The 12,962-nt window shown below is 33.0% G+C and overlaps 1 protein-coding gene across 2 annotated transcripts in view; it reads left to right on the top strand.

Moving 5' to 3' along the window:
- Window positions 1-12,962, top strand: part of LOC128020234 (anosmin-1) — a 35,694-nt gene that overhangs the window by 8,718 nt on the left and 14,014 nt on the right. For both annotated transcript variants that reach the window (XM_052607014.1, XM_052607013.1), the window contains 5 exons: window positions 2,725-2,787; window positions 2,856-3,078; window positions 8,857-9,041; window positions 10,079-10,208; window positions 12,223-12,431. In XM_052607014.1, coding sequence (XP_052462974.1) covers window positions 2,725-2,787; window positions 2,856-3,078; window positions 8,857-9,041; window positions 10,079-10,208; window positions 12,223-12,431 — 810 coding nt within the window. The remainder of the gene's footprint in view (window positions 1-2,724; window positions 2,788-2,855; window positions 3,079-8,856; window positions 9,042-10,078; window positions 10,209-12,222; window positions 12,432-12,962) is intronic.

Here is a 12,962-nt window from a genome sequence, read left to right as displayed (position 1 = left end):
TAAAGTTGATTTTCTGAGACCATCAGTTAATATTTGTTCTTTTTTTAATCATTTTAATTAATCATTTGATTAGTTTCTCATAAAATAGTATTTTTGATTCTCAAGTAAATGTTGATTTATTAAAATACTGAGATTTTTTTTTTTTTTTTTTGTGTGTGGATGTTAAAATGCTTTAGTAATTTTCAGCTGTTCATCACATTAATAAATTTGTGTAACAGAGATTCACATAGAAAACGGCTGTAATCATTTTCTATGTGAAAAATTTAACCATTCTCACTGCCTGACGCTTATCAGAACTCCGTCCTTAATACCTCTGTGTTTTTCCTTGACATCTGTCCTTATTCTTTAAGCCTGTAAGTGTTGTGCCGAGTTCCTCACAGTATTTAACACTGTGCTTAATTGTCTATGAGTGCATGTCCATTAACTGTCACTCACATTTTTTAACATTGACTTTGAAGTGCATGATCCAAACTTAAATTTTTATAATTCATGAATGAAAATATTTTGTAACATGATATTGATGTACCATTTAAATTGTAATGCAATGTCTGATTTTAAAATGGGATTTAAAGGATGAATCTTGAGATTAAGTTTTCAGTTGATATATAATTTCTGATGATTTCTAAAATGTGATAGAGTAAAAGGCAACAAAGAAGTCTTTTTTTTAACAAAGGTCAAAACTCCTGTTAGATGTGGATTTCTGAGGGTGCACTCTTGTCATAAATTAATTGATTACTTTTTTCCTACATTATTTTTAACAAAAAAACATTGGTTAAAAATATATTTAGGAGTCTTAGACCTGTCCAACGATATATAGTTTGTCAAGATTAGATTCGATTTCACGGATGACAGTTAAGAAACCTAAATTACAGTTTCAGCTTTGGCTTCTCGAAGACATATCTATATCTTTTCTCTCTGGCTTTTGGATCAATGTTCTCTTGGTTAGTTTATCTGTTTTTATTGTATTCTATTTTCTTTTGGTGTGTATTTGATCAATTTACGTTGTACAACACTTTGCTCAGCCACTGCTGTTTTAAATGTGCTTTTAGAAATAAAATGACTTGCCTAGCCTAGCATGATGAATAAAATCATGTTCATAGATGTGAAGAAGCTCTTCTTTTCTCTCTGCTGTAGTTTGTGTGTAAAGTCTAGTCTCACGCTCCATTAACTCCTACAGAAACTGCTCAGAAACATTTTCCAGCCAGTTTTCGCTGTAGTTTGTGTTTCCTCCACTGTCATCTGTGTCATATTTATTTTTCCACGTCTCTTTTGTTCAATCTCATCGTTCATTAGGAAGCTGCATCAGTCTATCTCAGTGTTTTTGTGAAATGGGTCGCTCAGACGGTTTCTTTCGTGTTCCCATATTCAATGAGGGTGAATGAAATGCCTGCGATCTGTTTCTGCTGCATTTATTTTACAATTATTTGTTTCATTTTACATTTTTATAATTCAAATAACAATAATTGTTTTATTTTGATTGCATATATTTAAAAATTATTTGCTTCATTTTATATTTTTATGATTCAACTAATTCAGTGTTTTATTTTGATTTAATTTATTTTTAAATTATTCGTTTCATTTACATTTTTATGATTAAAATAATTATTAGTAAAATTGACATGTTTACCATTTAGTTAATAGCAAGTGTTTTATGGTTTTATTTTTTAAACATCATTTTTGTCTTTTTTACATACATTTTTCATCTTAATTTTAATGATTTAAATACTTAATGAATGGTGTTTTTCCCTCAACCATCCCTCACCTCTTCTGTGTGACTGATGGCTGAGCAGATTGGAGCTGAAGCGCTCTCGTGTCTTTGGTTTGGCTCTGCTCGTGTGGTTTGGGTGGAGACCAGTGCTTCTCTGATGGAGGAGTGATTTCACTGTTACAGCAGTGATTCTTCACTGGATTGATGAAAATATTGGGTTTCAGTCATCTTTCACTCACACTCTTCTGTGCTGTCTTCTGTTAGACACAGAAGAGGAATTTCTGTTGGCAAACATGTTAAAAAGCAGCATGACAATAACCAGTGTAATCATACATTGTATTTCTAACATGTAGATTATGAAGAGCTTCACATCGGCTCTCGATCAGCACATCTGGGTTCTTTTGTGTTTAATAAATGAATGAAAATGAGACCGAATCATGTGGAGGAAGATCTTCAGAAGTCGGGGATTCACAAGCGGTTTATTGTCAGCTGAACGACTTAGACCTACAATATTTACTTAATATATTTGCTCAATATTTACTTATTAATTTAAAAACACATCCACATGTTTACAGTTTACTGTTGAGTTTTAATGATCACATACAGTGTTTTGTTATTTTGCATAAAAAAGCATGAACATGCTCCGTTTCATTCTGCATTTTATGGTTTAATAAATTATTAGTAGGTGTTTTTTATTTAATTAACAGTAAGTGTTTTTTTAATTTAGATGTTTCTTAATTATTATTTTATTTTTTTGAATTATTGCAATTTAATCAGTAAGTGTTTTTTAAATTTTCATTTAGATATTTATGATTGAATGCATCAATAGTAAGTGTTTTATTTTGATTTGCTTATTTTATTTTAATTATTTTTAATTATTTAAATTAAATTGCCTTTTTATTATTTAATTATTGCAAGTTTGGAAAGCTTTTAGAGGATCGCTTGTCTGGTTTAGGCTCATTTTTATTTCTCTGTTTTTCCTAATTGAGTGTTTCTTCTTTGTTTTTCACGTCCAGTGTCTGGAGCCTTGCAGGGCAGCATGGGACCTGAAGGAGAACCAGTGTCAGGACTTGTGTGAGGTATGAAACTCTGAAACACACCCAAACCTGTGAGAGCCGGCCTGAGATCAGTGACTCTGTGCTTTCAGACTCGGTTCCTGAAGAAGCATTACGAGTGTTTGACGAGCTGTGAGTTCCTGCGCTCCGTTCAGACGCTGAAGCCGGGAGACTGTCCTGCAGCGGAGCGAGCGAGCGGATTCGAAGCGGCATGTGTTGAGAGCTGCGAAACAGACACAGAGTGTACGGCTCTGAAGAAATGCTGTCCGAACGGATGCGGACACACCTGCCAGATCCCCAAGAACCCCTATAAAGGTACAAACACCTCATCAGCCAAAAACTAAGTCATTTACTTACCCCCATGTCGTTCAAACCTCTGTGACTTGCTTAATTCCATGGGGTTTTTGCATCCACACAATGAAAGTGTAATGTTTTCGTTTTGGACCCCATTGACTTTCATTGTGTGGAAAAAAATTTAAAAGTCATACAGATCTGCACAGATCAACACTGAAATAGAGAAAAGTCATGCTTAGGTTAAGAATTTTTAAAGATGTAAGTACTTAAAGTTATTAAGTAAGCTGTAAACTTTTTTTATTTGAATTTACATGTTAAAGTTTGCACAGAGATGTCATTAAGTAAAGCTGTTAAAAGCAATTGTTCATTGAAATCAGTGTAAATATTAGATGAAAGTTGAAGCACTAAAATTACTAGTTGGAAATAAATAAAACAAAATTAAATTAAATTAAACCTAAATAATAATAATAATAATAATTATAATAATAAAAAAAGTATTTAAAAAAAAAGTAAACTACTTTAATTAAATTGAAACCAGAAAATACAAAAATAAAAGGTTATTCAAAATAATAAATTTTATAAATATAATGTAAATACATGTTAAATTATTAACTGGAAATAAAAAAAAAAATAGTTAAATAAAACGAAATTATAAAATGAGGAAGACATTAAATAATAACATGAAAACTGAAAATATAAAATAACGGCTAATTCAATATTACAAACTATAATAATATGTATGGATAATATTTATTGTTTTCTTTTTTTTACTTGAACTATGAAATAATTAGAAAATAATAAATAAAAATATAGAAAAAAAAGAATGATAAATATAAAAACTATAAATATGAATGAGGAAAAAAAGGACTAAAGCTTTTAACAAATAAAAAAACTACGCAATTTTTTATTTTCATTTTTATATATATATATATATATATATATATATATATATATATACACACACACACATATATATATATATATATATATATATATATATATATATATACACACACACACATATATATATATATATATATATATATATATATATATATATATATATATATATATAGTAGTGCTGTCAATCGATTAAAAAAAATTAACTAATTAATCGCACAATTTTTTAAAATTAATCGCGATTAATCGCAATTAAAAGACTGAAACTTTTTGGATATGTAAATGTAAAATGTAAATAATTAATGTAAACTCAAGACAAAGAAACTATTTAAATTCAAAATATGATTGTTTATTGGAATTTTTGTTTAACTTGTAACACAGATTTTCTCATGTAAACAACATACCTGCAATAAACCATCAATATCCTCCAAATTAACTGTTGGCTTGAAAGACATATTTATTACAGAAATAAAAACACAGGCATGTAAGTACAATTTGAATTTCAAAACAATCAATGCCAATAAAAAACAAAAATGATTTCCATGTTGAATTCTAAGTGGACTGCAAAAAAATTCCAAAGTATAGTCATTGCCAGTGCTTTAAGTGGGCCAGTACGCACATGTACCGCCACTTCCAAATATAGCTCTTGAGCGTACCGCCACCTCTCCGTGCGCCCAGAATGTGCTTGTAGCGTACCAGTACGTTCATTTGGACATCTGTTTTAATAGAGGTTTTAATCTTTTACCTGCACTGCCGATTTTCAGAGCGCCCTTCACAATGCAAGCTTCCTAATTCATCCCACCCAGAGCAGAAACTACATTACCCATTCACCCTTAAATAATACAAGTGAATAGCGCATGTGTCGCTTTTCCCACTGTTAAGTGTCAACAACTCAACGTGGCCGGAGAAGGTGTGTGAAACTCGTTGTGAGTTACACTAAAGCAAAATCTTGAGTATTTATTGTCTGATAAACATTAAAAACTGTCTGCGGAGGTTGAGTCGTCCTGCAGCCCCCGCTGGCTGTTCATTGGCTGCAGCATCTTTTTTCTAAGTTCTAAAAAAATACCGTAGACGGCTAGGCACAAATTTAGATATTCATTTATCTAATTAATCTATAGCCTATGCACAAAGACAATATGATCTTTTTGTCCCCTTTTTGTTTTAAAGCTTGATGAAGAGAGAGAGCGCAAGTTGCTGCAGCTGAGGAGGACAGTGATGCACGCGTACAGGAGTACACTGTGTACAAAAAATACTCCGCTACACAATTATTTCGTTATTTTCGTTTAAGCTTATTAACGTTAGCGTTACAGAAAGGTCTGATTTACGCACTGTTACAGTCATTGTTTTTTTTTATTTTTTTAAACAATGACATTTGAGTTCATGATTTTAATGTTGCTGTTTCTTGTGGCAGACTAAATGAAGAGTAATGTTTCTTGTGGCAGACTGAAGAGTAATCCGGCAGAGTTTTATACTGAAACTTTCCGTCTAAAAGTCCTTCCTTGGTCTTATCCATATTTCTTTGCACGTTGAACACACATAGGCCACAACCGGAAATAAAAAAAACTGCAACCGCGTTAATTGCGTTATTTTTTTTTAACGCGTTAAATATTTCAAATTAATCGAATGCGTTAACGCGCTAATTTTGACAGCACTAGATATATATATATATATATATATATATATATATATATATATATATATATATATACATACAAACAACATATATATAAAATACAAGTACTAAAAGTACTAAAAATGCAACTAAAATTAATGTGGAAACAGAAAAAAAAAAATAAATAAATACAAATCTAAATATCAATGAAATCTGTGCCAGAAAAGCTGTTTCTGATGTTGTTGCTGGTCGAGTGAATGAGTCTTTACGGTTTGGTTTTATTGATGTCAGATTTACTGGTTCCCCGTCGTTTGCAGAAAGCTGTAAATTTCCAAAGGCAGTCAGAGAGTCGTTGCTGGAGTCAGGAGCGTAATTGTTTCTCTCTGTTGAGATGATGATCAGCGATGCTGGAAACCATTATCAGCTCAAAGTGAGCGTCACTTCTCTGTCGATGGCTCTCAGATGTTCCTGCAGGTGGACGAACACAACCTCCACCCGAAGACGAAGCCCACTTCAACTAGAATATCTGTGACATGCCGATTAAAGCCTTTACACATAATGCATTATAAAAGATGTTGTAATGCATTATGTCTTTTCACAGATGCATTATAATATTTGCATGTTCCTTGTTGAATCTTAAATCAGCATTATATCATTACATATATTAATCATGCATTATAGGGTGCATGATTAGTGTATAAAAATACTTTTAGAATGCATTATATATGAAGGCGTTGAGTGTTACCATAATGTCAAAACTACCGACCAATGGGGAAAGTCGTGGCCTAGTGGTTAGAGAGTTTGACTCCTAACCATATGGTTGTGGGTTTGAGTCTCGGGTTGGCAATACCACGACAAACTCACTTAAACATCTCGATCTTCATGTTGCATGAGCACAGCATTTACATTTATGCATTTGGCGGATGCATTTCTCCAAAGCGACTTACAGTGCATTAAAGTTATATATTTCATAAGTTCATGCATTCCCTGGGAATCAAACCTATGGCCTTTACGGTTGCGAGCGTGTGCTGAGCTCAAGAAGTACTTGACGTGCACCTGCGGACGCCGGAGCTTTGTGGAGGTTTGTGTGGTTTCTGGATGAACTTCTTCAGATCCTGCTCTCGGAGCAAGAGTGTGGATTCCAGCGCTGGTTCAGGAACGCTGTGGGATTTTACTGGAGCGCCGGGATTGGAGCAGACGTCACACGCGTGCTGGAGCTGTGAAACCGCAGCACAATCGAACACAGCTGTTCTGCTTGTCTTCCGATCTTCTCCTGGAGATCTGGCCTTCGCTGATCGCTTCAAGCGCATGGATCTCCTTAACAGGCGTTCAGTCCTTGAACTTCTTCACCCACAGTGGAAATGTTCGTCATCACTGCATTCCTCCATATGTGATTCTCATGCAGATGTTAAGAATCACTGGTGCTTTTCATTGTATTGCTGTCAGGTGATTAAAATGTTTATTTAATTATGTGATGTGCCAGTTAATTAATTGCAAAGTAATTGCACATCAATTTGGCTTGAGAAATGAACCCACAGAATATCATTTAAAGACATTATTGCTTTAGATGAAAGAAAGAAAAAAAATGAAGATACATTACAAAAAGTAGCTTTAGAAAGAAATGTAATTCAGCAAATTGCTGCCTTAATGAGTCATTGAATCATTATTTTAACTAGTTCATTTAACAGCTAATTTGTTTCAAAACGATGTAAGTAAATTTCTTTCTAAATCATTGGCATATTCAATTCGTTCAAACGGTCGATTTGTTTATAAAAATGCAGTTTACAGTCTTTATGAATGTCTTTATGTCTTTATCAATGAATCATTGACTCACTTGAGTCTTTCAAACAACTGATTCATTCAGAAACTAAACAAGTGACTGTCTTAAGTCATTGAATCATTTTCACTCGTTCTTTTAAATGTCTGATTGGTTTAGAAACAAAGTAAATTACTGTCTTCATGAATGATTCAGTGAATCATTGTCTCTCTCAATTCATTTAAACAGTTGATTTGTTCAGAAACAGAGTAAGTGACTGTCATTGTGTCTCAGTTGATTCGTTCATAACACAGATTCATTAAGTAACGAAACACCGCTCTGTGTTGCTGTTGTGGCTTTGGTTGTTTGGAAAATTATGCAAAAACGGACAATATTGTCTCTAACTTATTTTTTATTAACTGTAGTATAAAATCAATATCACATTAGCAGTGGTATGTCTCCCTCTCTCTCTATCTCATGTATATATATACAGTATATATATATATATATATATATATATATATATGTAATTTGATATAAATATAAGACCCAGATCTTGAGCGCTGTGCTCAGATGGAAATGTCTCCGTCTGCTGCTGATTTCTGGAGACGTTGGATGTCTTTGAGCTTCATGTCGTGAAGTCTTTCACATCGCTTCTCAATCAGCGGAGCTCCATCACAGCTGTAACGAATCGAGGAAAGACATGGAGCAGAACATTTTCTCCCTCTCTTTGCCCCCTGAAGCTTTGTACTTATTAAATCTTTAATTTATTACATATGGAAGAATGTCAGATGTCTTTGAGGGTTAAATGTAAGTCACTGCCATATGGAGCAGATGGAGGTTTGCTGTGAGAGCATCACATGAACATCACTTTATATCGCTATTTATCATGATGGAGTCATTTTATTAACTATTGCACATCCATTGAAACAATTTTATGTTTTGAGTAATCCTGTGATAATGTCTGTTTTCATCTAATCCAGCAAATAAAATAATTAACAAATTAAATAATAGATTTTCATTTTTATTTTTTTTTAATTTCATTTTTTTTTAATTGAATGTTTTATTTACGTTTTAATTTTAGTTAAAAATGTACAAATTTTGTTGTGTTCCCACTTTTTGAAATTTTACTATTAGTTTGAATTTTCATTTGAGTTTTAACATTTTGGTAATTTTCTTGTGTATTTTCACTATTTATTTTATTAATTTTATTTACCATTTTAATTTTAAAGTTTTAGTATTTTTTTTGTGTGTTTTCACTTTTTTATTAAAATTATTTTCCATTTTAATTTCAGTTAAAGTTTTTGTATTTTTTTATATTTCACATTTATTAGTTTATATATTTTTTATATTTTTATTAATTTGATTTAAGTTTTAGTTTATTAGTTATTTTAGTACATCAAATTCATGTCAGTTAACGTATATTTTATTTCAAGTAACTAAACGCTATTTTATCATTTTAGATTTAGTTAACAGTAAAAATCCTATATTAGATTTTTTTATAAAATTGAAATGTTCGTCCGTGTCTCAGGATCTCCTCTGAAGCCGAGGAAGGAGCTGTTGATTGTGGAGCAGCCGTCAGGATTGCTGGAGGTCCGCTGGTCGTCCCGCTTTAACGTCTCTGTGGAGCCGGTGCTTTACGTGCTTCAGCGCCGCTGGAACTTCGGCATCCATCCCAGCGAAGACGACGCTACACCGTGGCAGGACATCGCTCAGGTCAGGCATTTCCCCCATTCGTGCGATTGATCCCAGCTAAGGAATAAGAGTCTTTAAGACCATAGCTAATTAAAAAAAAAAAAAAAATATATATATATATATACACTATACTATTTAAAAACAAATGCTCAACTGCACGCATGACATAATCATGTTGGAATTAGAACTGGAAGTCCATTATATGGAGAAAAATCCTGGAATGTTTTCCTCAAAAACACTGATTTCACTGCGACTGAAGAAAGAAAGACATGAACATCTCTGATGACATGAGGGAGAGTATATCAGGAGATTTTTATTATGGAAGTGAACAAATCCTTCAACATTCAGAAATATTATGGATTTGATTTATTTTGAACTTGATGGACGCAAAACAATAGATCAGAATAAATGAAATATATGTGCACATTTTTTCCTTAGTTATATTTAGTATCTTTATGTATATGTCAATATACTATTATAATTTGTATTAATATTTTGAGTTGGGTTTTACTTATTATTATTTTTTCACTCAATTAAAAACCGACCAATAAAATCAAGTCTTGTATGTTTTTTCTTGTTCAATAGCCATCGGCAAATTCATCACAAGCTTTTGTTTCATGCCTTTACTGCAAAAAAAGGCTGTCCTAACACAGTATTTTTGTCTCGTTTTCCAGTACAAATATCGAAACACTTTTAAATTATTAGAGCGACATTTATATAAGATAATACATTTTGTTTTGATGTCTCAAAATTAAGCGACATTGGCAGATATTTGTTCTTGTTTTAAGCAAAAACTCACTTCATTTTGATACTTTTTTTCAGAAAATGAAAATACAATTTTAATTTCCAGTAAATGTATTTTTATTTAATAATCTTTAGATATTTGTGCTCGAAAACGAGACCGAAATACCGAGCTAGAACGTTATTTTTGTGCTTCAAAAACACAGATGCACAGATGTCTCTCCAGTCTTTCATGTTTTAAAACAGATCAGATTCCAAGCTTATATTCAGGGCTGCATGTATGTGACCCCGTGACCTTTGACCCCTGTGCCCCTCAGGTTGCTGAAGAGCACGTGCTGCTGAGCGACGTCCGGCCGAGCAGGTGGTATCAGTTCCGTGTGGCGGCGGTGAACGTTCACGGCACACGCGGCTTCACGGCTCCCAGCAAACACTTCCGCTCGTCCCGAGGTGAGTCCGACAGATTTACTGTCCTCACAGGTGCAGCTCTTCACCTGCTGCTCGCTGCAGGCCTGATTTACTCCCTGAGCTACTGTTTAAACTGCTGCTTCTTCTGAGACTAAGTTTAGTCAGTATCTCCTCCTAGAGATTTGAAGCTACAACCTCCAAACTGGGCTCAGACCTTTAGACTTTTCATTTTAGTGGATGATAATAACCCTGATAATATTTAACGGGATAGTTAACCCAAACATGAAAACAATGACCACATGATTTACTCACCCTCAAGTCATTCTAGGTGTATTTGATTTTCTTCAATAAGATGAATAAAATCTGAGATATATTTAAAAATGCAGAAGAAAGAAGTCCAATAAAGTGCATCCACAATAGAAAGTGTCCCATATGGCTCTGGCCTTCTGAAGTGAATCTGATGTGTTTGTGTGATTAAAACTTTATTAACAGTTATCTCAAAAATGCCTACAGATACTCAATTTTAGTGATGCTGAGTTTAAAAATATTATTAAGAGAGGGGGAAAAAAGAACATTTTTCTAAATATAAAAATTTATATAAATGTATCTGCTTTAGACCATGTGTCAAAAAAAGACCAAAAAAAAAAAAAAAACAGTTAAACATTTATAGTTTTAATGATAAAAAGAAGCATTCGTAATCCATCATTTAACATTCAATCTGCAAAAATCTAAATAAATTAATATGGTGTAAAACTTATCTGCCTTTTTGTTAAAGTGAAATTTAAAGCTATTTGTGTTATAACTATAAAAACACTGAACGTGAGCTCAAACTTCTGAAACAAGCTCGCAGTCCTGCTCTGCTCTCCTCTCTTTGCGATGTATTACGTACAGTATGTTGTATGTAGTATGTTCACTCTTATAAATATTATGTTTGTAAATTGCAGCTTTGTTTCTCATACATCAGTGAGAGTCTCTATCCCTCACAGGATCACAATCTGCTCCAAAATCACTTCAGTGACATTATTATAACTTACAAACTCATACAGGCGACTTCCCAGCAGGATCCGATCTCATCTTCTGATATATAACTAGTGATCTGTGATGATTTATTACAGAGTTTTTATTCGGTCAGAGAGCTCTGTAGAATCAATGAGTTTGTCAGCACAGTTCTTCATATGACATTCAGTCAGTTCACTTGATTTGCAGAGACTTTCTTTGATTGTTGATGTTTTGCGCGAGCATCTGGTTTTCAGACGGGCCTCAATAACAGCAAGCCAATTGGCCCATTTTCCCATTAAAATCCCATTAGCTTTGCTTCACTTCCTCTACACAGATGACATCATTTCCCTTAGATGTGGACGACATCACATTCACATGTGCTCAGTGATCGCAAGAAAACCCACTACATCATGCTGTTTTTGTTTTTACTGCGTCAAATGTACAGAAGAATTTGTAGCAAATTACATGTAATTTATAATAATTATAATATCTGAAGATAAAATAAAATAGATAAAAATAAACGATTATATTATTGCTAATACAAAAATATATAATTAAAAAAATACAAATAAAAATACTACATGCTGGTTCACGAATGGTACATTTTCTCAGTTTATTAGCACCTTTGTTATTGTTAACTAAAACTATTTAAAAAAAAAAAAATTGTTCATTGAAATTAAGCTGAAATAGAATAAGAAAACCTATTTTTTAGAATACTAAAATGTATTAAACTGAATATATATATTTTACTTCAGTTTTTCAACACATTTTGTATGCTTTAAGTATTAGTTAATATTAATTGAACATTTAACATTTTTTGAACATGAAATTAATATTATAGATAATATTCAATGAATATGATATTTATAAATATTGTAAAAGTGCATTGTGGGGGTTATTGTTTTATTCTGTGTTTGATAAACCTTAATTTCTTCTGTATATTTTAATGAATATCTTGGCCACTGTTTTCTATATGATGAATATGAATGTTGTTTGGTCAGACTCCAGAAATCCCACAGGAATCATGCGAGTGTCTGTCGATGTTGTCTGTGTTCAGACCCGTCTCCTCCTCCCGCTCCATCCGGACTGAGAGCGTCTCACATCACGACGGGACCCGGCGGCCTGCTGACGGTCCGGATCAGCTGGACTCTTCCCACGGAGCCCGACGTCCCGGTCCATCACTACAAGATCTACTGGAGCTGGACGGTCCTGGGGAAATCAGCCGTGCCGTCCCGGAGGAAGAGGAGGAGGAAGACCAGCGACGGGGTGAGAGACGCTTTCACAGATCACACAGAAACAGAGAGACGCAGATTCAGGCCTTTCATTAGATCTTTAGTCGATCTGTGGAGGAAAACTGAGTTTATTTACGAAACTCTGCATGTACACAAGCACTCTTCAGTGCAAGTCTATATTAATATAACATGTATATCTAGTGGCTACGTGGCAAATACTGCAAAAGATATACAAAAAAATAGCATATTATTATAAATTAAATATATAATAGTTACATCACACACTGTATTAATTGAAAATAATATGCAATATACATACAGACACATATATGAAATAATATATAAAAAAGTATGTATTGAATATTACTTTGGATTAATACTGCTATATTTTTTTGTTGTTGCATTTGTGTGTGTGTGTGTCTATATATATATATATATATAATTATACACACACATACACATAAAAATATGTGTAAAAAAATATATATATATATACATATATATTTGTGCATAAAAGTATTTTCAGACATGATTACTTTTATTAGGTTTCGGATTTGCATTTGAC

This window comes from Carassius gibelio, chromosome A9 (genome assembly GCF_023724105.1).
Source record: "Carassius gibelio isolate Cgi1373 ecotype wild population from Czech Republic chromosome A9, carGib1.2-hapl.c, whole genome shotgun sequence".
Taxonomy (NCBI): Eukaryota; Metazoa; Chordata; class Actinopteri; order Cypriniformes; family Cyprinidae; genus Carassius; species Carassius gibelio.
Note: the sequence above shows the minus strand (reverse complement) of the source record. Positions and strands in the feature narration are given on the sequence as shown.